Here is a 26,925-nt window from a genome sequence, read left to right as displayed (position 1 = left end):
CTCCTCATCCCACTCCTCATCCCACTCCTCATCCCACTCCTCATCCCACTCCTCATCCCACTCCTCATCCCACTCCTCATCCCACTCGTCATCCCGCTCGTCATCCCGCTCGTCGTTATGTTCGTCGTGACACGCGCCAACAGCGCCCGCCCCCGACAGTCTGTCGCGGCTCTATGGGAGATCTTTTTTTTATGGTTTCCATATTTCAGTAGGAGCTCAGCACAGAGCACAAACCGCGACGTGGAGCCGGGAGGGGGGGGGGGGGTCCCGAAACTCTGCGGACACAAGTCCCGAATTCTGTGCTCGTAAGTTGAGAGGATGGAGGGGATTGGGCTCGCTGGGAGCTGCGAGCGGGGTGCCTGTCCTCTTACGTGGGAAGTGGAAGATGAGGGAAGAAGAGCTAAATTCTGGATTTGAAGTTTTCGTGACTGCAAGGATTCATACTCTTTGGTTCTTTCGGTTCTTTCGGTAAAGTCACGTAGGTGAAAATAAATAAATAAAATATAAAAAATTTAAAGTCACCGACGAGACTTTACTGAAAGAACCAAAGAGTAAGAAGAGCTTAGGTAAGGGAGTAAGTAGAGGGAGCGGGGGGGGGGGGGTCTATGGTGGATCGTTATCTGTGTCCTTTGCAAGGGCAGGTTGAATGTTGGAAGCAGCAGGGGGACCTCGCTGATGTTCTGCGCATTGGTGCGCGCGCGGGCCATCTCGGGCAGGTCGGCAGGCCCCGTGTAGCCGTGCTTGACGGCCTCCCCGTCCTCCCGGTACAGCCTCTGCCAGCGACAGCACGTGTCACGCACGGTCAGGGTGGACACTCGGATTGAAGTGTGGGTGGTTGTGTGGGTGTGTGGGCCTTGTTCGCCATGTGGCGATGTAGCGAGTAGCGGCGGTGTAAACGGTTAGCTCGTTGCACTACGACGCCGGCGACCAGAGTTTGATTCCCGCTTACGGCCAAAACCAGTGACGATTGTCCGAATCGGTCATAGGTCTCCCATAGGTCGACTCAGCCTCAAATGAATACGTGGTGTGGTGTGTAAACATCGCCACTAGGGAGACAAAAGCGGGGGGGGGGGCGTGGTGTTGGCCACTCACCCCCTCATGTGCCTTGACGACCTTCATAGGTGCTCGCTTACAGCACTTTCCCCAACAGTCTATTAAGGCTGCACGGGGGATCATTGTCTTTATTTCGGGCCATGTTTGTACAGCAGACCAATTCCTGATCCGTGAGTGATTTGATCGTATGCATATGACGATAATAATCGTCACCGTCACCGTCATCGTGACTGCGGCCAGAGAGAGAGGGAGAGACTCACATCGACCGCTTGCTGGTAGCTGATCTTGGCCTGGTTCATCTCCGGAGTGTCCAACACTGACGTGAACCTCATCGAGTTCGGGTGCTGCCGGTAGGATTTCTGAAAAGCCGCACAGGAGCACAGAGGAGCGAGCGCGCCGTCAAACGAATGCCGCGAGGTGACCGCGGCGGAGGTCCCGGGGGGGGCACTCGAGATTTCGTAGAGGGTTGAACATTTCGTGGCAACCGTCGTCCCCAGACGCTGAGGTCACTGGATCTTCCCCGCAAATGCAGGGATAGAGGAGCTCACGAGAGCGAGGCCACTCACGTGGAGAGAAGTTATGGGTCCGTTTTTGTGTTTATGGTGGCAGGGAGTGTCTGCGAGGGTGAGTGTGACTGTGAGCGTTCGGGTGAGTTTGAGGATGAGTGTGGCTGTGAGGGTCACTGTGTGAGCGTGGGGGTGAGTGTGGGAGTGATTGTGTGAGTGTCGGGGGTGACTGTGAGGGCGAGTTGAGGGCTCTCACGTCACTGACGAGCTCGCCCGCACGCTTCGCCTGCTCCACGTGCACCGAGCCTTGGGCCGCCCAATTCACTCCCCGCATCCACGCCAGGTCGGCGCGGTACTCGGTCTACCGCAAACAACAACAACACACAACACAAACAAACACACACAGCCGTGAGCCACCGAGCCTCCCTCCAGCAGCTCGAGCAGCACCGAGTGGACGCAGGCCACGTGACGCCGTCACGATGAAGGGTTGTAAATCCACGCGACACAAACTCTGCGGGGCGCTCACTCTAAACGAAACTACAAACGATTTTTATTTTACGAGGTGAGGCCCACTGAGCTGTTTAGCTCTGTTTGTCAGAAGCGACCTGGCCACAAGTGACAGCTTTAAAACGCACGTTAATTTCGAATGTGGAGGGGAAAAACCGGAGGACCCGGAGAAAGATCCACGCGGCCACGGGGAGATCATGATGACTTCAAGTATACAGCGAGCTTCAGGGTTGGGATCGAATCCACGACCTCCGCTATACCAGGAGGGTCATGGGTTGTGTACAGGGCAAGGTAGTTAACATTTCCTCACGGAGGCGCGGGTCGCTCACTCACGTCGCTCTGCAGCTGGTGGGCCTTCTTGGCCCACTCCACGTTGAGGTCAGAGGGCAGCGCGGTGTAGCGGTGCAGCAGCGTGCGGTAGTCCCTGTCACTGGCCAGGCTCTGCGCCTTCTGCGCGTGCTGCATCTGCAGCATGTCCATGGGCATGTGCAGCCGCCCCTTGGCCTCCTCGAAGCCCTTCTTGTACTCGCGCTGCGGGGACGGCGCGGGGTTGGGGGGGGGGGCAGAGAGAGTCCAGGGACGATGCAAGTTTAATTCAACACAGGTGGAGCGAGGAAATGGTCCCTTAGCTGTGACCGCCGCTCCGACATTTACTCCCGGATGACTCGAGTTGCTTCGTGTCGTTCGTGACGTTAAAATGCACGAGTTGTTAAAACGAGTTGTTCTGCTGCGATTAAAAAGCAAACAAACGGAATACTTCGTTTGGGAGTCATATTTGTATTGTGTTGCTATACTCACTTCGTCTGCTAATGTGAATGTGGAATGAAAATAAGCAGCATGCATCGATGTCTCTTAAACCATGTGTTTCTAAAAGGAGCCTTTTCAAGCCTTGAGTTTATCGTTCACCATCAGCCAATCTCACTGAGTCTCAACATGTTACAGGCAGTTGCTGCATTTAAATATTTGAGCCAATTCAAGACTACGTGCAGATGTATCCATATTCATCCAGAGACGACGATGCAAGTGATAAAACGAAACTATGGACTCTACCAACTCATAACTTCCATTGGGTCACATTGGTTGGAAGTGAGATCTGGTGCAAATAATAATATTTTAAACCACACTCCGGACATTCATCAAGAACACTATAATAGGCGAGGTTTCAAGCAATGACCCTTCTTCATAGCATGTAAAGCGTGACCGTGTGCACTCCTCACCTCGCTCATCAGCCTGCCGGCGTGCATGGAGTGCAGGGTTTTGGTGTCGTACTCGGACGATCCCACGGATCGGCCTTTGGTCTTCTCGTAAGCCTCCCGGTACTTAATCTGCGCGCACGGAACATCCGGCACGTCAGCCGCGAGCCTCCGCCACGCTGCCACGGTCGACGGTAGCCGTCGCTACGCGGGAAGCCGGGGGGGGGGGGGGCAGGAACCGAGTCGCGGGAGAAACTCACATCGCTCGCCAACACCCCGGAGGCACGAGCGGCGAGGAGCGAGATGTCGTCCATCTTCATCTCAAAGCCCTTGCCCTTGGTCTTCTCCCACTGCTCGCGGTACTTGATCTGGAACGGGAACGGCCGAGGCAAGGGTCAAGAACACAGCAGACACGGGGTCAAGAGTCCTCTGAACGACTCCTCAGCACTAATATTGTGTCCAGGTGTAAAGAAGCAACCAAGTAATCTGTTTTGTGTCACGGCCGTTGAACTCACGTCGCTGAACGCACTGGCGTTGGCTTTGGCCTGCAGCAGGTCTGGGGTGTCGTGCGTCAGGGTGTAGTGAGACTTGTTCTGCTCGTACTGAGAGCGGTAGCTCGTCTGCACAGACAGGTAGAGCGCAGAGTTGGAGAAATACGCAAACACAGGAGAGTGTCCAAAACACGTTCATTTACACACACAAAAAAGCCATGCACATTTGCAGCAACATTTTTTTATACTCTTGGTGCGAAATTCAAGTAGAACGGTGGCTATCCTCTGCTTGAGTGAGCGGCGGTGCGTGGGTCTCCCGTACGTCGCTGAGCTGGTGGGCGTTGATCCGGGCCTGCGCCATCTCTGGAGTCTGCGACACGCTGGTGAACTTGAGCTGGTCCACGCGCTGGCGGTACTTGGGCTGAACGTACACACACACAGACGCACACACAAGCACAGAGCGCGGTTAAAGATTTAAGGATTCCCATTCATAGGGTTCTTAAATGCCCCAGGAACTCAAAGTGACTAAATGCATAACATCTTCATCTCGACCATTCCAATCCCCTGCTACAATCAAGTTAAGAGGACCCCCAGTGGCAGCTGTCCTGCGCAGCACAAGGGGAACGCAGCCTCGGCCTGCAAGTGGGCATTAGCCGGCAAAGTATGCAAGCGATGTTGCTTTGCAGCTTCCCGATTATGTAATGCGTCAGTGAATTTATCAAAATGTGAACTACTACATCGGCACGGATGGCCTACTTTTTCGAATAGCGTCACGGGAACCTTTAACGTCCATTGTGATTAATGCACCTGCAGTATTAACCAGGGCGGCCATGGGGTTCTAACAGCGAGGCTGCGTTGCAATTGATTTATTTCTTAACATTGATTTTTCTTTTTACCATGAGGCTGTTTAACAAGCAGCAAGCACGCTACCACGCGACCACATCCCAGGTAGAAGTGCTGAACCGGTTACTCCTGAGACGCCGCACACGGTGGTAGATTCTAAAAGACGATCTCGTACTGGTGCCGGAGTGGTTTGTGACGAGGCCCTCGACGTCACCGATCCTCACCTCGCTCAGGATGTCCCCGGCCTTCTTGGCCTGCTCCATGTTGAGGCTGCCCTCCGCCCCCCAGCCCACGCCCCTCATCCACGTCAGGTCCGCCCTGTAATCCGTCTGTGCGGAGACACACAAAGGCAAAGATTCCCCGTGTAGCGTTAACTCTTGGGGCAAGTGCTGCGAGCGAGCACCTATGAAGGCCGGCACGGCATACGAAGGGGTGGGTGGCCAGCACCACGCCAGGCTGCCCTTGTCCCCCCAGTGGCGACCTAGGGGAGGCCCAGGACCGGTTCAGATCATCGTCACCGGTGTTGGCCATAGCGCAGCGCACTAACTACTATGCCGCCACTTCCCACAGAGAGACACGCGCACACTCGCGTACACATACACAAACACACACAGTGACCGTCAGCGACAAGGGTGGCTCTGGCTGGAGGGCTGAGGCCAAGCAAGCGAGCACGAGCCAGGCGGGTCGCTCACTCACGTCGCTCTGCAGCTGGTGGGCCTTCTTGGCCCACTCCACCTTGAGGTCAGAGGGCAGCGCGGTGTAGTTGTGCAGCAGCGTGCGGTAGTCCCTGTCACTGGCCAGGCTCTGCGCCTTCTGCGCATGCTGCATCTGCAGCATGTCCATGGGCATGTGCAGCCGCCCCTTGGCCTCCTCGAAGCCCTTCTTGTACTCGCGCTGTGGGGACGGTGCGGGGGGTGGGGCATGAGTGAAAAATTAAATATATTCTAAAAAATTATTTTCCAAATGGCAGTCCAATTTTGCTGTCTGCGTCGTGTGATGAGACGAAGTCGCCGTACGGAACTCTCGCAGAGCCGTGAGTCACCCTGTGTGTGTTTCGAGTGTCCCCGAGAAGGGATATTATGGAATACTTTTGATATTCCTTCAAGTAAACGAAATATCCTTGCCTTACGCTTTTGCAAATTCCCACACCTTCATAGAGGAAAATATTCAATGAGATATTTTGTAGGTAGCAGAGGTGGTAATTAAAAAATGAATATCCAGTTTTTTGTGATGGCGTCTCGAACTTGTGAATCTTATCCTACCGAAACAAAATTTAGATTGCGCCTTAACCAAGGCGCTTTACAGAGAATAAAAAATGTAATGGCGGTGATGAGGTGAATGAAATAGATGAGAGTAAGCAATGGGGGCAAATCTGTGATGATGCGTGAATTCGGTCAAAGCGAAGTTGGTGACAGTAAATTATGTTGAATGGATTGAATGCATGAGTGACAGCCATATGATGAGTATGTTCTCTTTATTCTTCCTTTAAGGTGTTGAGTTCAGTCGGGTGAACAGGAAACGAAGCAACTCAAGAGACTATTTACGGAAAACCCAGAGCATAGCCGAGGACGGCAATCTGAACGGCGCTGAAGCGTGAGCAGAGGTGGCACGAGGCTGACCATGTACGCACAAATATTGTCACGCCATTCCTAAACAATTTACCAGCTCACAGCCAGCCCCGCTGAATGGCTAAGGAACCTATTATATTCTTTATTAAATATGCGTAAGTTCAACGAGCGCACATTTTCTTTTTTCAAGGAGTAATTTCTACCCCAGACCGTGCGCACTCCTCACCTCGTTCATCAGCCTGCCGGCGTGCATGGAGTGCAGGGTTTTGGTGTCGTACTCGGACGATCCCACGGATCGGCCTTTGGTCTTCTCGTAAGCCTCCCGGTACTTAATCTGCGCGCACGGAACATCCGGCACGTCAGCCGCGGGCCTCCGCCACGCTGCCACGGTCGACGGTAGCCGTCGCTACGCGGGAAGCCGGGGGGGGGGGGGGGGGGGGGGGCGGGAACCGAGTCGCGGGAGAAACTCACATCGCTCGCCAACACCCCAGAGGCGCGAGCGGCCAGGAGCGAGATGTCGTCCATCTTCATCTCAAAGCCCTTGCCCTTGGTCTTCTCCCACTGCTCACGGTACTTGAGCTGCGGGTGAGAGGTGAGCGCACGCAAGTAAGCAGAGCGCACCTCCGATTAGCACGGTTGGCTATATAGAAGTTAAACGTGCGTACAATGTGAAAGGCACGGCACACACTTCCTCCGAACGAAACTTTCACTCAGCAGCGACATGAGCTGCGAAACACTTCACTGCCAATATAATTGCGGCGGCTGTCACCCTGGAAGAGATACCGTGGCCGCTCTGTCTCTACTCCCCAGATCCGAACCTGGACCGGCCAATTAACCCCTTTGACACCGACCGGGTTGGCTCGAGGTTGTTCCACCAGTTGACGTCGTTTGATTCCCACCAACCCTCATCCCCACCCCAGCTTCCTTTTCCTTTCCCACCTGTTGGAGACTGACCAATGCGCTTTCGCAGACAAGGGGATATATTGTGATCACGTTTCCTGAACTGGCGAAACAACTCGGCGCACCTGTTATTCAAGGTGCGTTTTAATCCAACGTGAACGAAAACGAATCGCGTGTTGTGCTTTCTCTAGAACGCGACGCGGAACTCACGTCGCTGAAGGTGCTGGCGTTGGCTTTGGCCTGCAGCAGGTCTGGGGTGTCGTGCGTCAGGGTGTAGTGAGACTTGTTCTGCTCGTACTGAGAGCGGTAGTTCGTCTGCACACACAGCAGATGGACAGTGAACGAGGGCGCATACGCACTACTTTTTTTGTTCTGACAAGACGGTCCTTTCCGACTATGGGCATTCTGAAGCAACGTTTGGCACCCGCATTGATTGAAGGAGGCAATCCCTAGAGGTGGCAAGGTGGCATAGCCCTGAACTTGCACCACTGACATCCTGGGTGTGAATCCCAGCAGCTGCCGTGATCAAAACAGATTCTCAAGTGTAGGAAGTTGATGGTCTCAGCTTGGTCGTCTATGACTGGATGGAAGACTTGATTTTTTTTTTATCCACGTGTTTAACTCTTGGCTGTAAGAATTCAAATGATCAGTTTGGGAGTCATGCCGGTGTGAAAGTGCCGGTAAGGATGAAGGATTTCAGAAGCAGCTCCTGTGATGTTCCCATCCGCAGATCGTCGTCGAACACAGGCCGACGCACCGCTCTTAGAGCGTTCGGAATGGACTATTCATCGCATCCACAGCGCGGACAAAAAGATCAACGAACGTGAAAATCAAGTAGGCCAATTTTGACCGGTTTCGACTTCTTCTTGGTTCTTTCGGTAAAGTCACGTAGAAGGAAAATAATAAAATAATAAAAATAAAACATTATAAAATACAATTCTCACGACGTTTCGGCCACAATGCAAGCAGCCGTCCACAGGTGAAGAACAGGTCTGTCGGAAAGACACCACTTGGTGGTGTTCATTCAGACGCTGTCTTTCCGACAGACCTGTTCTTCACCTGAGGACGGCTGCTTGCGTTGTGGCCGAAACGTCGTGAGAATTGTATTTTATGTTTTATTTTATTATTTTATTTCCCTTCTACGTGACTTTACCGAAAGAACCAAGAAGATGAATCCCTGCAGTCACGAAAGCTTTAAATCGGTTTCGACTTGCTCAGCAAGGTTAAACAGGAATATTAGCCGTCGTCGCTCGCGCCCGATGACCCAACGTAGACGAAAGGCAATCGGAGGATAACATTTCCCTGCTCCCTTCTGACCCCCGCCGGCCCCTTCATCAACGTCCTCTTCCAGCACGTACGTCACTGAGCTGACGCGCGTTGATCCTGGCCTGCGCGATCTCCGGCGTCTCCGACACGCTGGTGAACTTGAAGTCTTTCGCCCGTTGCCGGTACTTGGGCTGAGAGACGTCGTGAAAACAACAACAACAACAACAAAAACACGGACGAAGATAAGGACAAAGTTTCTCCACCCCCCCCCCCCCCCCCGCGACGCCACACGGAACTGTCGGCGCTATTCAGAATCGGGATATTTATGGAGACTGGAGGTATCCGATGGGCTATGAAGCTCTTTTTCACAGGTGTCCAGGAGGGGCGGGTCAGCAAATTACAACAACAAACAAGACAACAACAAAATGCATTGCCATCAATGAACTCTCATCAAGGCCATCGCTTAACGCGAGGAGGTCGCGTTACCATCACGACGCCCGACCAGGTTTGCCTTTGCAGTCCTGATGTTTACACACTGCATCAGCCGCGCATTTAAGGCTGAGTCAACCTACGGGAAGCCTAGAGCAGAATCAGTTACTTCTTGCCAGCTGTGTTGCTTTTTTCCCGCACCTCCGATTAGCACGCTTAGCTACGTACGGTGCGAAAAAAGTACAACATACGTGCAAGGCTAAGAATCTAAACAGGAGTTTTTCTAATCATCCTGCAACAAAAAAAACAACAACCGTCCCACCGTGCTCATCGATGAGCACGCAATGCACAGAGAAGAGCACAGGCGATGACAAAGGAGTTGATGAGATTTGCAGAACAACGTCAATGGAAGACACAGAGGCGTTGGTGACACTCCGAGGAATCCCCACATCACAGACCCAATCAGCAAGTGAAAAAAAAAGTTATGAGGTCGGCGTTGCCCCACCTCGCTCAGGATGTCCCCGGCCTTCTTGGCCTGCTCCATGTTGAGGCTGCCCTCCGCCCCCCAGCCCACGCCCCTCATCCATGTCAGGTCCGCCCTGTAATCCATCTGTGCGGATACACACACAAAGACAAAGATTCCCCGTGTAGCCTAAACAGACTGTTGGAGAAAGTGCTGTCACGGCACACGAGAAGGTGGGTGGCCAGCACCACGCCCCCCCACCGCCTTTGTCTCCCCAGATGTTTAAACACCGCACCGGGTACTCATTTGAGGCTGAGTGAATCTAGGTGGAGGCACAGGACCAATTCAGATAATCGTCACCGGTGTTGGCCGTGAGTGGGAATCAAACTCACCCAGATAGTAGCGCAGCGCGCTAACTGTTGCGCTACCGCTCACGTACACATGCACGCATTGCGAACGGAATACAGGATGGAGGCTAGAGGCCAAGCAAGCGAGCACGAGCCAGGCGGGCACGGGTCGCTCACTCACATTGCTCTGCAGCTGGTGGGCCTTCTTGGCCCACTCCACGTTGAGGTCAGAGGGCAGCGCGGTGTAGTGGTGCAGCAGCGTGCGGTAGTCCCTGTCACTGGCCAGGCTCTGCGCCTTCTGCGCATGCTGCATCTGCAGCATGTCCATGGGCATGTGCAGCCGCCCCTTGGCCTCCTCGAAGCCCTTCTTGTACTCGCGCTGCGGGGACGGTGGTGGGAGCCACATCAGGAGTGCTCAACAATGAGATCATAGTGCTGAGATAAATCACTCGAAACCCTTATTGCATGTGAATCAACCGGGCATCATCCCACAGTGCAGAAGGTCAAACATAATCTTGAAGAAACACCGCCTACTCTGTATATTGTTTCCTCTTCAGAGCAGTGATGTTGACGATGATGCTGGATGTAATTACCAGCGAAACGTCACGGAACTCAAATTGTAAATGTTGTGGATTCACTCTTCAACACACTGATGGGCTGGAGTAGTAACTAATTGGCGTTTTGTTTACGTGACAAATCCCTTACTGATTGGCCGTGTCGGGTGGTGGAGGGTTTCGACAAATTTATACTTACGCGATCTAACCCAAAAACCTTTATTGAGAGTAACATTGGTCGCGATAGCCTGCTACGTGTTAAAACGAACACATTGAGTTACTATTATTTGCTTTGTGTGCCGCTACGTGAACACCGCATCACAAAACTGCTGTTGTTCAATTAAAAAGAGATAAGCTGTCACTGTCATTGGGATGTCATCGTGTAGTTTTAGTTTTTGTTGCCGAGATCCAGATGAGCTCGGATATCCACACCACGCAATACTACGACGAGACTGAAGACTGCACAGGTAATAATAATAATGCCATATATCATGTGACATCCTTTGCCAGTACCAAAATATACTAATAGGGTTTTTCCCCTTTCTTGTGTGCGCCTTTTGGCATCATCTGGTCGAACACCATATGAGACTAGGCTCTAAAGAAAGCTGTCTCTGGTGTGGACCAATCAGTTTCAAAGACAATGCATAAATTATCAGAGTATTGTTTTTTGTTTGCATTTGACTGCAAGTATTGTGGTTAATGTAAGCATGATTCCTTGCAAAAGGTGTCAGTTTTGTTGCCAGAAAAAAGGGGAAAACCCTATTATAATAATAAAGCCCTTGACCCAGCAGAACTTCGTCTAGACTCAAAACCCTCTCTGGGAAGGGGGTCCTGAGTTGAGGTCGATTGCTTCATTTCACGTCATGACAGACAGCTCGTGAAGCAGGGGCAACGCCAACTGCGGCCGCAGAACGGAGCAAACGCCGGAGCACATGGGTTCACCCGCCGCTCATTGCGAACAATTAGCAGCAGTGGCTCTTCACACATTTTCAGAGGTGGAGGGGGGCCGCCACTTTCGCCGATAAGACATCATCAGCGTGCGAGGGCCCCCACGCATTTGATAACCATTGGGATTTGACTGAACGATGATGCTTATGATAGGGGGTGTTTGTCACTCGTTGTGTATTGTCGGGGGGGGGGGGGGGGGGGCACGTCAGGGGCCGCACTTAAGGCCGCCGGTGGCCCCGCGGGCGTTGCAATGAAGAACGCTGATTTAGCGGCAGCACCAAAGCGATCCTGCAGGTGACAACCAGTCCCGCTGGACGGCTAAAGAACGTGGACATCGATTTAGAACTTCTGTTGCTGTTCCCAAAATCGGTTGGTCCTCTGCGCAGCGCGCCGCACGAAAGAGCAGAGGTGGCACGAGGCTGACCATGTACGCACAAGTATTGTCACGCCATTCCTAAGCAATTTACCGGCTCACAACCAGCCCCGCTGAATGGCTAAAGAACCTATTATATTCTTTGTTAAATATTTTTTTTCAAGGTGTAATTTTTACCCCAGACCGTGCGCACTCCTCACCTCGTTCATCAGCCTGCCGGCGTGCATGGAGTGCAGGGTTTTGGTGTCGTACTCGGACGATCCCACGGATCGGCCTTTGGTCTTCTCGTAAGCCTCCCGGTACTTAATCTGCGCGCACGGAACATCCGGCACATCAGCCGCGGGCCTCCGCCACGCTGCCACGGTCGACGGTAGCCGTCGCTACGCGGGAAGACGGGGGGGGGGGGGGGGGAGCCGAATCGCGAGAGAGACTCACGTCGCTCGCCAACACCCCGGAGGCGCGAGCGGCGATGAGCGAGATGTCGTCCATCTTCATCTCAAAGCCCTTGCCCTTGGTCTTCTCCCACTGCTCGTGGTACTTGAGCTGGTGAAGGCAAACACGGCGTAGAGGCACCAGTCATAAACGACGGCAACCGTTCGAACGTTCCCGAACGAAACTGTGTGAGGGTTTAAAAAAAAAGGTTCAAGCCCTAGTGTCTTGGGAGTCGGTTAGGATGTAAAAGGAGAAATGTATAGCCACGCAGCAAAACAACAAAGCCTGAATTGTCACAAACACGGTGATCGATGTTATTTCCAAGAAGCGTATATAACACTGGTCAACAAAAAAAAAAATTTCTGGCCTGGACTTTTGCAGCTGTTTTAGACTAATTTCAGGGTGCTGATTCCAAATCTGATCTCAGATTTGCTCTATCACATCTCATTTTTATGCTATCGGCATACCCCATTTTCATTGATTTTACCCGAAATTAACTCTGTCACTTATGATTGCAAGTTGTTGCGAGTCAGTGACTGCTTTAGTGTTAAAATATGGTGCTGTATTTTTAGGATAGTGTGTTTATAATGTCATTTTATGTAGATATCCACATTTATTTAATATTTTCTTCTGCAGTTTTTATTGAAAATGCAATATTTGATATCTCATGATGAGATAGACAAAAACTGATGCCAGATTTGGAATCAGCACCCCAAAATTACCTTGAAACCGTTGGAATATCTTATGCCAGAAAAAGTGTTTTGACCAGTGTAATTAATGAAGGTGATGACGGTGAGACTGATTAGGTTTTTTGTTGTTCAAGGATCGTTTCACCGTCGAAACTTTTTAAATCGTTGCCGCGCGACGGCCGTCCGGTGTCTTACGTCGCTGAAGGTGCTGGCGTTGGCTTTGGCCTGCAGCAGCTCAGGGGTGTCGTGCGTCAGGGTGTAGCGAGACTTGTTCTGCTCGTACTGAGAGCGGTAGCTCGTCTGCACATTCGGGAGACACGGTGTGAGCAAAGACACACTCGCAACAGCTCGAGGGTTCTGCGCGTTTTTTTGTTTTTACTATTTATATAATCAAACATACACGTTTGATTAATATGAATGCGATGAAAACAATTCTGCCAAAAAGTTTTGAGGCTATGAAAGCACAACAGCGATGCTGCCATGCATAATTTGTTGAGATGACAACACCATTCTAGCATATATCCTGCACAGTCCGTGAACGGCCGCGAGCTGGATATAATAATGTCCCTCTAATCTTGATGCGCAAAGGATGCCGAGACTTTTTGTTGTGCTCTTCAGATCCAACGTTTTTTTTAATAATTACCATCGTGTTTCTGCCCCGCACACATTTTCCTGGCTGATGTGGTTCAGTGCCGGATTAAGCTAGTGTGGGGCCTGTAGCATATGTTATTAAGCAGCCCTAAGTAAAAATAAAACACGTAAATATTAAAACACACATTTTTTACTTGCATAGTAAAGTAATTGTACTTTTTTATTTACTATACATTCAGATAATACGACAAATCGCTAACCTTAAACACCCAGTCGTTCGTAAAAGTTGAAGGCAGTATAGTACTATAGTAATAGAGCAAGTGCAGAATCACTGAACTGGAATTGATAGCTTTAAAGCATTTAGCGCGGGGCCCTTGAAAATTGCGAGGCCCGTAGCATGTGCTACTTTTGCTGCTAGGATAAAGTGGCACTGGTGCGGTTTCTTATGAGCTAAACAGAAAGAGTTTGATCAACTCAAGTGATCCGTACGTTGCTGAGCTGGTGGGCGTTGATCCGGGCCTGCGCCATCTCTGGAGTCTGCGACACGCTGGTGAACTTGAGCTGGTCCACGCGCTGGCGGTACTTGGGCTGATCGCACAAACAACATCAACAACAGCAGTAGCAGCCGCCATTCACCACTGAGTGAAGGTGACATCACCGCAGCGATTGTGCCAGGCTATGTGCACTTTGAGGCCACTAGCAGGAGGTCACCCGACAGACCCCATGTGTTGTGGGCGAACCGACCGAGATGTACGCATAAACGTACACATGCACACAAACACGGGTTAGATGCACACAGTCATTCCTAATAGGCTGCAAGATTCTGGTTTTATTCACGCAATCTTAACATGGGTGCTCGTGGAAGTTTGTGATGAGATCGTGGACATCATTGAGGCCCACCTCGCTCAGGATGTCCCCGGCCTTCTTGGCCTGCTCCATGTTGAGGCTACCCTCAGCCCCCCAGCCCACACCCCTCATCCACGTCAGATCCGCCCTGTAATCCATCTGTGCGGACACACGCGCACACACACGTACACACGTGCACACGCACACAGTGACCGTCAGCGACAAGGGTGGCTCTGGCTGGAGGGCCGAGGCCGAGCAAGCGAGCACGAGCCAGGCGGGTCGCTCACTCACATTGCTCTGCAGCTGGTGGGCCTTCTTGGCCCACTCCACCTTGAGGTCAGAGGGCAGCGCGGTGTAGCGGTGCAGCAGCGTGCGGTAGTCCCTGTCACTGGCCAGGCTCTGCGCCTTCTGCGCATGCTGCATCTGCAGCATGTCCATGGGCATGTGCAGCCGCCCCTTGGCCTCCTCGAAGCCCTTCTTGTACTCGCGCTGCGGGGACCGTGGGGGGGAGGGCAGGGAGAGTCCAGGGAAGATTGGAATGGGATAAGTAACACTCACACTGCCGCACAGACCCATTCGGCTACATTCACTTACAGGCAATGGATGCATATGAGAAAGAAAATGGTGTTCTCGATCGACGAATAACTGGAATGGGTCACGTTGGTTGGAAGTGAGATCTGGTGCAAAGAAACATATTTTAAACCACTCCGGGCAGACACAACGCATTCGTCAAAAACAATGTGGCCTTAAACAGAAAAAGTATATATACGGTAATAGGCGACAGACAATGACCCTTCATAGCACTTAAAACCTGACCGTGCGCACTCCTCACCTCGTTCATCAGCTTGCCGGCATGCATGGAGTGCAGGGTTTTGGTGTCGTACTCGGACGATCCCACGGATCGGCCTTTGGTCTTCTCGTAAGCCTCCCGGTACTTAATCTGCGCGCACGAAACATCCGGCACGTCAGCCGCGAACCTCCGCCACGCTGCCACGGTCGACGGTAGCCGTCGTAACGCGGGAAGCCGGGGGGGGGGGGAGCCGAGTCGCGGGAGAAACTCACGTCGCTCGCCAACGCGCCGGAGGCACGAGCGGCCAGGAGCGAGATGTCGTCCATCTTCATCTCAAAGCCCTTGCCCTTGGTCTTCTGCCACTGCTCGTGGTACTTGATCTGGTGAAGGCAACCGCGGCGTGGGAGGCATCCATCATGATTCCAGGTTCCACGAAGCAGCAGAAACGGAAAAACAGACACGACACACAACACCTACTCACACCAATGTCTGCAAATGCACTTCGGCGGGAGTCTGAACACTCTTCCGATATTAGGAAGCCACTTGAGCTTGCATTTTTTAAAATCTAGATTGAAAACTCATTTCTTTAGAACTGCTTTTGTATTTAGTTTGTTATCCTTCCCCCCGCACCTCCAATTAGCACGGTTGGCTACGTACAGTGCGAAAGAAGTTCAAAATACATGCGTACATTCTTACGTTCCCACGAACACCTCCGCTTAGCACGGTTGGCTACGTACGGTGCAAAAATCGCTCAACGCACGAATGTACGTACGCACACACGAGCCGACGCCGAGGTAACGAGCACTCACGTCGCTGAGGAGGTCTCCGCTCGCCTTGGCGTGCTCCATCTGCGGGTTGTCCTGCGTGATGGTGAAGCGCGTCTTGTTCTTCTCGTAGTCGGCCCGGTAGTTCATCTGCGGAATGCCGCGGGGGGGTGGGGGGGGGGAACGAGGCGACGACGTGAGAAATGCAGCGCTTCTGCGGGCTGCGCCGCGCGTCGTTCGGCAACGTTGGCCGACGTTTCGCTCCGCGTGCAGAAGTGGGCCTTTTTCAGGAGTTCCTGGAGCAGTTGCTGAAGTAGCTGCCGGCCGCGAGAAGCGGCACTTCGGACAGTGCACCCAACGACGCGCGGCACGACCCGGAAAACCCATCGCGGCACGAACCGCGACGGCCTACGCAGCGGTGCGGTTACGAATGCTCTCGCCGCATCCTCGACGATCTGAACGTTCTTCCCGGACTTCAAAACTTAAGCAATTTTTAAAAAATATTTTAGCAGGTACTGCGCTATACGGCTCTATTTCAGAAACGACCTGGCCACCAAACGAAGTGACTTATCACGTGGGAATTTCTAGCAGCCAAATGCCCTAAACGCACGCTGATTCTAAATGTGGAGGGGGGAAAACCCGGAGGACCCGGAGAAAAATCCACGCGACGACAGGGAAAGAGAGAACACGCAAACGCCAAGTTTTCCATGCGTCAGGGTCGGGATCGAAGCCACGACCTCCTGTATACCAGGCGAGGTAGTTAACATCTTGCCACCATGGCACCCACAAGCTCATCACCCTGGCACAAACTTCTCCTTCGCGAACACAGCCAAGCTCCGTCCCATCCGCGAAAACCACCTCAGTTTTTTTTTCCTTCAAACGACCCTGACCCCCCCCCCCCCCCCGCGTACGTCGCTGAGCTGGTGGGCGTTGATCCGGGCCTGCGCGATCTCGGGAGTCTCCGACACGCTGGTGAACTTGAGCTTCTCCACGCGCTGGCGGTACTGGGGCTGTGGAAACACGGGCAGCCACAGTTCTAGCAGCGGCAGGCGTCATCCTAGGGCGCCGGAGTCCCTCGATGTACGGAATCGTCACGCTGTCCTGTCACGCGCGGTGGCGCACGTTTCTAATCGAGCAATTCGTGAGTGAGGTTGGTGGAACACACAGAGATGGAGCTATTGAGTATGGATGCAGGATGAGGATTTATTATGCATCGTGTAATCGTACAGTACGCGCGAGATACACGTGACGCACACCAAGGTATAAGAATAGGTTTGATCCTTTCTGGCAACTAAACAGTTTGTGTTAATATGTTAAAACACCAAACTGAAACCTTTTTCACGGAATCATGTCTGCATTAACCACACATACGTACTTGTGGTCAGAATGCAAACAAAAAACATGCTCTGACAGTACGTGCATTGTCTTTGAAACTGATTGGCCCACACCAGAGACAGATTTCTTTAGAGCCTCGTCTCAAACAGCGGTAGACCAGAGGTCAACGCCAAAAGGCGAACAGCACAAAGACAATGCCACTGTCATGTGTGGTTCACGCAGACATGATTCCTTGCAAAAGGTTTCAGTTTGGTGTTTGCACATATTAACACAAACTGTTTAGTTGCCAGAAAGGGTAAAAACTGGTGATATTTGCTGATAGTGGCCTAGTATGATTGGCTTGCTACGACGGACGGCCATTGAATGCTTAATGCTGTAGTCAAGTGCGCTGTGCGGGTGCGTGATGTTTCAGACGTCTCCATACGAGCGTGTTTGCGTGCTTACGTCACGGTACAGCTCCTGCTTTTTGTGCGACTCGTACGCGGGCGTGACGGTGGCTGGGAAGTTGACGTACGCCTTGTCCTCCTCGTACTCCGCGCGGTAGTTCCTCTGCGCAGAGAAAATTCAATCCCCAGAACTTCTTTCGTGGTGCTTGTTTAGATGAGTAAGGACAAAGTGTCAAGATCGTAGTGCGCGCGTCTCTTTGCACGTGTGTTGAACTTCAACGGAGCTGTGCGCCGGGCGGCTAATACACAGCAAGTTGGCACAGTAGTGGGCACAGGTGGTGCATCTGCCGGTCATATCAGTCAGTCGAGCCATGGCACCTGGGTCTGTCCCAGGTGACCTCCTGTCAGCGGGCGTTCGACACTTCGCGTGGTCTTATAGTTCACGTGGCCTTCACTGAGGGGGGCGTTTCTGACACGTCCCCCTCAGTGAAGTAGATGTGATAGCTGCCTCCCCTGGTGCTTTTTCATTGCAGTTTCATGACGAGACCAGCGAGCCTAAATATCTTTATACACATACGTGAAATAAGTTACCTGGAGTATGGAAGGCGAGGACATGAAATGAAGGGGTCTACAAACATTACATTGGTAAGATACTGAGATAGTAACAGGCACGCGCTTATTGCCTGCGCTCCATTCAGTTACTGAGGGGTTGCGCAATCAGAGGGGAGGCTGAGCTCGTCGCTGCCTCACCTCTCGTCTCTCCCTGTATTTGCAGCGGAGCTCCGCAAATTTGGCGATTCTGACTATAAAAATGATTGGAATCGTACAGAAATGACATTTATAACACAGATCAGCGGAAAAATCTGAATTTTTAGTTTCTTATTTTTTACTTTTCTTAACAGCTATTTTCATCGGAGTATGACAGGTGAGGCTGTGCCTCCCCTGCCTCCCCGGACCGCACGTCCCTGGTGGCCTGGCACAAGCGCCGTGGTGACATCACCGCCAATTAGTGGCGAACGGCGGTTGTGGTTGTTCTGTTGAACTTCCTTCCCACCGTACGTAGCCAGCTACGCTTGGCGCAAGCGCGTTGCCGAGGGTTAGATTGAGCCCAATGCTGCAGCTGGCGCCATCTCGACGAGCCGGAGGTTGGGCAGAGGTGGACGTGGTGGCTGGGCTCACCTTGCTGGCCAGATTGGCCACCTTCATGCAGTGCTCGGTGCGCTTGTCCACCATCGCCACGCCGGCGTAGTGGCCCTTCACCTGCGTCTCGTACGCCTCCTTGTACTTGAGCTGCTCGCCGACACCACGCGAAGACGCGACGATACTTAATAATGACACTTCCATTTTTACATCACGTCATTCGTGCCAACAAGGATCCCGCAAAACGCTCGATGTAAATTTGTTGACCAATACTCTTTGGTTCTTTCGGTAAAGTCACGCAGGTAGAAAAATTAAACTAAAAATAATATGTCACAGAGTTTTTATACCGACGTAACTTTACCGAAAGAACCAAAGAGTATGGATTTCTGCAGTCACGAAAGATTCAAATCAAGATCGTTGACCAATGTCTTTTTTTTTGTCTCGGCCTCGCTGTGCGCTGCGTTGCACCGCTAGCTGAGTAGTTAACCTCGTTAAACTCAATAAATGACGTTTGGAGTCGGACGTTCATCCTGGCTCCGAGGGTTTATTGAACGCGAGGTTAACTACTCAGCTAGCGGTGCAACGCAGCGCAAAAAGCAAAATGCGCGTCGTGCAGCCCCCGTCCACCCAACGCGCGGGCCGAATGAAGCGAAGCGTGACCGCGAAGCGTGAAGAGCCGCCACGTTTCCGCGAGGGCCCAACCGGAGCGCGCGGTGGGATCCCGGGCGCCGCGCGCGTGCGACGCTCACGTCGCTGGCGAGATCCCCGGCCTTGCTGGCGCTCTTGAACTGCTGCGTCTCGCAGTAGTTCACGCTGTGCCCCTTGGCGCTCTTCATGTCCCTCCGGTACGCGTTCTGTCGAAAGTGGGGGGGGGGGCACAGGGGGGGGGGCACAGGGATTGCCCGCGAGGGGTTCACGCTCAGCGGATCGCAACGCAACGGCTGCGTTGTCGTTGTTGTTTTACTTTACTCTCGCTGATGCTGGATACTCGACCTGCAGTATACAACCCACATAAATATGACGCGATCATTTTTATGATTATAATTTGATTTCACATTTACTGTATTATTAGTCGTCGGCAGTCCCTCGGGGTCCGAAGATGATGTCCATCAGCTTTGGTGGTGGCTCTTGATGGTGGCTGAGGAGTCCAATTCTGGATCCGCGGATCTTCGGGCATTGGTAGAAAAACCTTTTTCCAAATCTAGATCGCTCAAATGGCAGGTTGGCCTCGAACATGCGGCTCCAAACGGTCTAACGGAATTTTCGATTTAAAGCTTTCGTGACTGCAGGGATTCATCTTCTTGGTTCTTTCGGTAAAGTCACGTAGAAGGAAAATAATAAAATAATAAAAATTAAACATAATAAAATAAAATTCTCACGACCTTTCGCCACAACGCAAGCAGCCGTCTTCAGGTGAAGAACAGGGCTGTCGGAAATACAGCATTCAGACGCTGTCTTTCCGACAGCCCTTGTATTTTATTATGTTTTATTTTAATTCTTTTATTATTTCCCTTCTACGTGGTCTAACGGAACTGAGATTCTTCAGCTTCACTTGATTGCATTATAATTATGGTTGTTGTTGTTATGAGTGGTGGTGATGTCGCTGTGGTACTGACCTCACTGACGAGCTTGTTGACCTTCTGCGTGCGTTGCAGCTCCAGGTTTCCCTCACTGTGCAGCGAGTGGAACCGCGCAGCGCCCTTCATCTGCTCCCTCCCTGCCTTGTACTTGACCTGCGCACGATGCACGCGCGAGCCTGCTCAGACGACGCTCACCGACATCGCTCACCTCTACACCAATGGAACCTCATTTGCCAGTAGAAAAATATGATAATTGTTTTTTTTACCCTTTTATCTGGCAACAAAACTGACACCTTTTTTTACAAGGAGTCATGTTTGCATAGACCACAATACCTGCAGTCGTAATGCAAACAAAAAACACAACTCTGATAATGTATGCACTGTCCTTGAATTTGATTGGTCCACACCCGAGACAGCTTTCCTTAGAGCCTAGTTTCACATGGTGTTGGACCAGATGACGCCCAAAAGGCGCAGGTGTCGAAAAGGTGTCAGTTTTGTTGCCAGATAAAAGGGTAAAAAAAACAATTATCATCGCTCACCTCCCCACCCACACACAAACGATCGCTCACCCTGCCTGCTTCCCATCACCACTCCGCTTGCTCACCCGCTAATTCCCGAGAAGGCTGCTGTTTGTTATGCGACACGATCAGGACCAGTTGGCAGCTATGGAGGTAACTGAAAACCGAATTTAAATAACACTCCGACTGCAATTAGTCACTCTGCATGGAGCAGGGAGAGGAAAGTACAGCATCTCACGTACACTGATACTCAACCCATACCCCTTTGGCACATCGCTATGGAAAAAAAACTAAACTACCCTAGCATCTTCCAAGAGTCTTAATTTCCAAGAGTTTTGTATCCTTATGTTTTTAACGTAAGCCCCTAGGCACACTCATTTCAGTGCAGCCAACGGGATTCGATTCCAACGGGGGAGTGGGAGGGCCGATTGACTGCACCTCTATTGACGGACTACTGCATAAAATTTCGATTTAAAGCTTTCGTGACTGCAGGGATTCATCTTCTTGGTTCTTTCGGTAAAGTCACGTACAAGGGAAATAATAAAATAATAAAAATAAAACATACCAATCTATATAATATTATTTTATTATGTTTCATTTTTATTATTTTATTACTTCCCTTCTACATGACTTTACCGAAAGAACCAAGAAGATGACTACTGCATCGCTACGGTGCCGCGGCACGAGACGATGATGACGCGGCTTGAGTATCAAGGGTAGAAGTGCAGTCCCACGGTATCTCGGTTCGAGCCACTGCTGGCGAAAAGCCCTCCGGCTCGAGGCAACTCTCGAGAGAGCCCCTCTGGAGGGTGTTTTGAATCAATCAGCCACGCTGTCCGGACGCCGCTAGAACAGGGGTCGGCAACCTGCAACTCCGGAGCTTCGTGACCTTCTCATATTGACGTGCCATTGTGGCTCCTGAAATATGACTTTTGCATGAATTTTAAATTAAAAGCTCCACATGTTTCGACTTAAAGCTTTCGTGACTGCAGGGATTCATCTTCTTGGTTCTTTCGGTAAAGTCACGTAGAAGGGAGATAATAAAATAATAAAAATTAAACATAATAAAATAATACAATTCTCACGACGTTTCGGCCACAACGCAAGCAGCCATCCTCAGGTGAAGAACAGGTCTGTCAGAAAGACAGCGTCTGAATGAACACCACCAAGCTTGGCAGCGTATATTTAAGCTGGGTTAGGGGAGGAAGAGCGCCTTGTCAAGGCTCTTCATGTTATTTCGGATGCCGACTCCTGGCATAGAAGTGGGAAAACCTACAATTTACACCCAGGTATTAAAAAGGAAGTGCCCACCGTAAATTTAGTGGGAAATAGCTCTTTCCGACGAGCGGTCACGAGGAGGGGGGGGGGTGGCAGTGGGGTGTGGGGTGGCAGTGGGGTGGCTAATTATAACCGTACAGTTTCATGGGGGTTACGCGGTCGCAAATAACCGCGGGGACGCTCCCGGCTGGCACGACAGGCCGGTCCACAAATCTATCTGGAAGATTCTCTGAAATGCGTGGGGCATGCATCACCCTCCGAAAACTCCGCCGGCTTCGTGGCCGGCGTTAAATTACGGGCTCGTGCAGACCTTTTATGAGCCTGACTAGCACCTGGCTCAGCCAGAAAGTACTTTGTCAAAGACTGTTTTATCCTCTTCAAATCTCACAGGGCTTACATCTTAGAGCTCCAAGGTCCTGCCTGCATATCTATACGGCCTCTGGACTCGGGTGACAAAAACTGCGCTTGCCACCGGCGTAACCAGATTTCTGCCACCAGATTCCCCGATCACTAACCGCAACCACATGGCAATACCACCATCGCCTCCTCCATCACCGTCTCAATCACGGACACCACCACCACCATAACCGTCAGCCTCAAACGCCCGTCTGCCTTCTCTGCCACCAACACCACCATCACCACCACCAGAGACAAACACCAGCATCACAAAAACACCAAAACAGCATCACCACCTTCTCCAGCACCCCTCCAGTAATCATAATTTTGACAACAACAACTGCCGCTCGCCACTAAGTGGTGGTGACATCACCACAGCTCTTGTGCCATGCCAGGTGCACTTTGAGGCCACATTTCTCATCACCACCTCCCACTGTTAAATGAATAGGAACACTGCTTTCGCTGTGCCCCCAACGCCCCGTGCCCGCCTGTCCCCCCCGTGTCCATCCCACCCCTCCGCCCCCTGTGCCCCCGCCCCACTCCCCCAGCAGGCGAGGCAGTAGTCGGGTAGGAGAGGCACTCACGTCGCTGGCGAGCTCGTGGGCTTGCTTGGCGCAGCGGTAGCCTGGGGTCTCGTTGGCCGGGAACGAACCGCGGATCTTTCTCAGCTGACGCCCCTCCTGTCGGACAACACGCACGGGGGGGGGGGGGTGGGGGGCATTGGAGTCTGTGCATCGCCTGAATAAGTCTCGGAGCTTTTGTACACGTAATGCACACGCGTGTGTGTGTTGTAGAGGTTAGCGCTGCGCTGCGAACCTGACGACCCGGGGTTCGATTCTCGCTCATGGCCAACACCGATGACGATTATCTTAACCGGTCCTGGGCCTCCACTAGATCGACTCAGCCTCAAATGAGTACCTGGGCGCGATGTGTAAACATCGCCACTGGGGAGACTAAGGCGGCCGGGCGTGGTGTTGGCCACCCACCCCCTCGTGTGCCGTGCCGGCCTTCATAGGTGTTCGCTAACAGCACTTGCTCCTACAGTCTGTTAAGGCTACACGGGGGGGGGGGGGGGTCTTTGTCTTTGTTGTTAAAAAAACACACAAAGTGCACACGCATAAAAAGATACAGATCCCCCATATAGCCTTTACAGACTGTTGGGGCAAGTGCTGTTCTAGAGTACCTACGAAAGCCGGCACCGCACACGAGGGGTTGGGTGGCCAACACCACGCTCGACCGCCTTTGTCTCCCCAGTGCCGAACCAGGCACTTATTTATGACTGATCCAACCTAGGGGAGGGCAAAGGACCAGTTCAGATAATTGTCACTGAGCCGGAAACGAACTCGGGTCGCCGGATCTGTAGCACGGTGCGCTAAGGGAGCATTACATTGAGTAGGTGCGCAAAAACCTGTCAAAACTTGACCCCTACCCCCATCGGGGGAGCAGTGGTTAGGGTCCCTTAGCCTATCGCTGAATATGCTTATTACTAACGCCTCGTGCCATCCTAACCCACCCACCTGTTGCTCCTCGATGACTCTCTGAGCGCCGGCGGTGATCTCCAGCCCTCCGCTCGCCTGGTGGCCCTTCATCTCCTTGTCGTACGCCTCTCGATACTTCACCTGCTCGCGCACGCAGCCCCGGACACCCCGCTCGGTCTGGCACCACTCACCCCGGACACACCGCACGGCACGGCACCACTCGGGCCGGGCCGCACTACTAAGCATGGCACCACGCAAGGCGGACGCACCGCTCGGAACGGCAGCTACCGGCCACACTTCGGCCGAAAGACCAGCACGCACTAGAACGTCAACCGTGGAGAGAAACGCGAGCAAACGAGACCACCGAAGGAGAGACGGAGCGGTAATCTCAGGGAAGCACGTGGGAGTATCGTGGATTCACAGCGCATCACGAGGTGCTTGTCAAACAAAATAATGTTTTTGTTTTAAGAATGATTAATACATTTAGATTTTACCGGACTCTCATCGTGGAGATGGAGCAATGAAATCAGCTCGTGTGCAGTTGCCAGGTGGATTGTTACATTGCAGGAATGTGAGAGACTGCGACGGCTTTGGGAGGCCTTCGTCCAGCAGTGGATTGAACATTGCCAAAGATGATGATGATGGATGAGTGGTGGAAAAAAATACTAAACGTTCACCATCATAACTAACTCCAGAAATGCACGTATTCATTAATTTGCAAGCTTATACATTATGCACAACTTGGAGTGGCTGTACACCCAATTGTCTAAACGCTTCTCAGTGTCCCAACGTACGTTGCGCAATAGCTGACTTAAATCCTCAGTAATGTCACGTGACGAATGCATTTCCGAGTTAAAAAGTGCCAAACAACAGATTGCAATACAAGTATTGAAGAAAATTTGTAATTGTATGATGAAGAACAACACCCCCAGCAAAGTTTTCAATCAGTGGGCGTTGCTTGCTATACCATAAGGATCATAGACACTGCCAGAAATCCCTCGGGAATAACAAAAAAAACAATAATGCCACAAGCCAACAATACAGCCCCATCAGGCCAATACAGATGCTGTGGAAGTTACGGCAAACCACGTCGGACCGTTCGGTGGAGCGCATGCAGACTGCTGCATCAAAAACTAAATGTAGTTGTAAATGAACATCTCCGTCTTAAATCCAGGTGCGCGCCGTCCTTCACGGCAGCCGTCAAGACAGCTCAAGTCCGTCGGCAATGCCGTGACGAGGTCGTTTATCGGCTGGCTGCATATGAGCTGCCAGCGCCGATTAATAACAGGCTCCAACTAATAACGGTGCCAGTCAGTGCCGGACTAAGCTCGTGCGGGGCCTGTAGCATGATGTTACAAAAGGGGCGATCTTTGTACGCGTGCGCGCGGCTCACCTCGCTGGCGAGAGCGGATCCGACGCGCGCGTGCCGCATGTCCCAGCTCTCTGCCACGGACGTGAATTGATCCTTCTTTTCCTTGAACTCGCGCTTGTACTGCACCTGCACACACACACACACATCCATCCACCCATGAGGCAAGCGTAAACACTCTCACCCGCCTGCCTCGCTGTGACTTCCACTTATTACTGTTGTTATTATTGTATACAGCTTTTATCATTTTCACCGGAGGTAGCCAACTGCGCTCAGCGGAGGTGCGGGTGGAAGGACAACAAATTTAACACAAAAAGCAGTTCTTAAAGAAGTGAGTTTTTAATCTACTTTAGATTTAAAAATGCATAGCTCCAGCGGCTTCCTAATATCGGAAGGAAGAGCGTTCCAGACGGCCGCAGAAGCGCATCTGAAAGCGCGCGATGCGGTGATCCGTCTTTGTTCGACGCCTAGACAAAAGCCGCTGCTGTGAAGATGACCAGAGTCTGCGTGATGGTTTATGCTCCTTCATGATATCAGCAAGGTATTTTGATTCATTTGTGTCAAGCACTTTGTGCGTAACGAGTACGACCTTGTAACATATTCGTTGGGCAACCGGAAGATACCTATGTGCTTCTTAATTCCATTCGCCTCTACGGGACTTTTTTTTTGTTCCATTTGTGTGAGGTGCGATAGACATGAAGCAATCAATGAGGGTTACGATGACGACGATGATATGGGTGTGTGTGTGTGTGTGCCCGTGGGGAGCGGCAGTGTAGTGGTTAGCGCGCTGCGCTATGAACCCGGCGACCCGGGTTCGATTCCCGCTCACGGCCAACACCCAGTGACGATTATCTGAACCAGTCCTGGGCTTCCCCTAGGTCGACTCAGCCTCAAACGAGTACCTGATGCGGAGTGTAGTAAACATCGCCACTAGAGAGACAAAGGCGTCGGGCGTGGTGCTGGCCACCCACCCACCCCCTCGTGTACCGTTCCGGCCTTCATAGGTGCTTGCTAACAGCACTTGCCCCTACAGCCTGTTAAGGCTACACGGGGGATCTTTGTCTTTGTGCGTGCAGGACATACATCGCTGACGTTCTTCTGTGCCTGCACCATGCGCTTGTACTCGGGAGTCTCCGTGTAGACGAGATTCCCCTCCACCAACATCTCCTAATGAGGGATGGGGCATCACGACACACGCAGCCAACGTTTCACCTCCAGCAGGTAACAGACGTCCGCCGAGCATTTGCCAGCTGCAGCTAGCAAATCTCCAATGGCAAACAATTGTTTTTGCACTGATTTATATTTGCTTCGTTGCTGTTCTATATTATTATATTTATTTTACTTTCGTGACCGAGGTTTTATCTTGCACATTTTTTTTTTAATTATCCTCAACCCATTCGTTAACAACACCGTCTTAAAAATAAAAAGAATACAATATGTGTTGATATTTTTTTCGCACCATACTTAGCCAACTGTGAAAGGATTTCAACATACAGCATGTAGAGAGGCATGGCCTCCTGAGTTATCAGCTGTTTAAGCAAATAAACTTAGTAAACAACATCCCCACATAGTTTTTTGAGTGTGAACGTTTGGAATACACAAACAGACAATGGTATTTCCAGGAACATCACTTTGGGGTTTAAGAGTCAACTCTCAATTATTCAGGGTAAATGCAGGGGACCAAGATTAAACGAAAACACAAAAATGCAAAACGTAATTAAATTATACGATGAAATGTATTCACTAAACACGTCATATTTCACTGTCAGGTGGTGCATGATCCTAACACAACTTTGACAAGATCTTTATGCGGCCTAAATTAAATATCAACGATGAATCAATGTGCTTATTGTTTACCTATGTATAATGGGAGAAATATAAAAAAAATAATG

The 26,925-nt window shown here is 51.6% G+C and overlaps 1 protein-coding gene across 2 annotated transcripts in view; it reads right to left on the bottom strand.

Moving 5' to 3' along the window:
• The window catches only part of NRAP (nebulin related anchoring protein), a 51,736-nt gene that overhangs the window by 14,578 nt on the left and 10,233 nt on the right, over nt 1–26,925 (bottom strand). Inside the window, exons 6-39 of one of the 2 annotated variants that reach the window (XM_061565098.1) lie at nt 26,117–26,200; nt 25,058–25,162; nt 23,704–23,805; nt 22,771–22,866; nt 20,031–20,147; nt 19,164–19,268; nt 18,454–18,564; nt 17,333–17,437; nt 16,465–16,563; nt 15,599–15,703; nt 15,062–15,169; nt 14,832–14,939; nt 14,291–14,488; nt 14,054–14,158; nt 13,643–13,741; nt 12,758–12,862; nt 11,877–11,984; nt 11,642–11,749; nt 9,748–9,945; nt 9,262–9,366; nt 8,420–8,518; nt 7,272–7,376; nt 6,633–6,740; nt 6,388–6,495; nt 5,290–5,487; nt 4,818–4,922; nt 4,073–4,171; nt 3,775–3,879; nt 3,520–3,627; nt 3,284–3,391; nt 2,400–2,597; nt 1,816–1,920; nt 1,314–1,412; nt 669–773 (exon numbers count right to left, since the gene is read on the bottom strand). In XM_061565098.1, the coding sequence (XP_061421082.1) occupies nt 669–773; nt 1,314–1,412; nt 1,816–1,920; nt 2,400–2,597; nt 3,284–3,391; nt 3,520–3,627; nt 3,775–3,879; nt 4,073–4,171; nt 4,818–4,922; nt 5,290–5,487; nt 6,388–6,495; nt 6,633–6,740; nt 7,272–7,376; nt 8,420–8,518; nt 9,262–9,366; nt 9,748–9,945; nt 11,642–11,749; nt 11,877–11,984; nt 12,758–12,862; nt 13,643–13,741; nt 14,054–14,158; nt 14,291–14,488; nt 14,832–14,939; nt 15,062–15,169; nt 15,599–15,703; nt 16,465–16,563; nt 17,333–17,437; nt 18,454–18,564; nt 19,164–19,268; nt 20,031–20,147; nt 22,771–22,866; nt 23,704–23,805; nt 25,058–25,162; nt 26,117–26,200 (3,921 nt within the window). The remainder of the gene's footprint in view (nt 1–668; nt 774–1,313; nt 1,413–1,815; nt 1,921–2,399; nt 2,598–3,283; nt 3,392–3,519; nt 3,628–3,774; nt 3,880–4,072; nt 4,172–4,817; nt 4,923–5,289; nt 5,488–6,387; nt 6,496–6,632; nt 6,741–7,271; nt 7,377–8,419; nt 8,519–9,261; nt 9,367–9,747; nt 9,946–11,641; nt 11,750–11,876; nt 11,985–12,757; nt 12,863–13,642; nt 13,742–14,053; nt 14,159–14,290; nt 14,489–14,831; nt 14,940–15,061; nt 15,170–15,598; nt 15,704–16,464; nt 16,564–17,332; nt 17,438–18,453; nt 18,565–19,163; nt 19,269–20,030; nt 20,148–22,770; nt 22,867–23,703; nt 23,806–25,057; nt 25,163–26,116; nt 26,201–26,925) is intronic. The other variant, XM_061565099.1, reaches the window with a different exon arrangement.

The sequence above is a fragment of the Lethenteron reissneri genome, chromosome 34 (genome assembly GCF_015708825.2).
Source record: "Lethenteron reissneri isolate LAM-NWPU_2019-01 chromosome 34, ASM1570882v1, whole genome shotgun sequence".
Taxonomy (NCBI): domain Eukaryota; kingdom Metazoa; phylum Chordata; class Hyperoartia; order Petromyzontiformes; family Petromyzontidae; genus Lethenteron; species Lethenteron reissneri.
The sequence above is the reverse complement of the archived record's forward strand: the minus strand, read 5'-3'. Positions and strand labels throughout refer to the sequence as shown.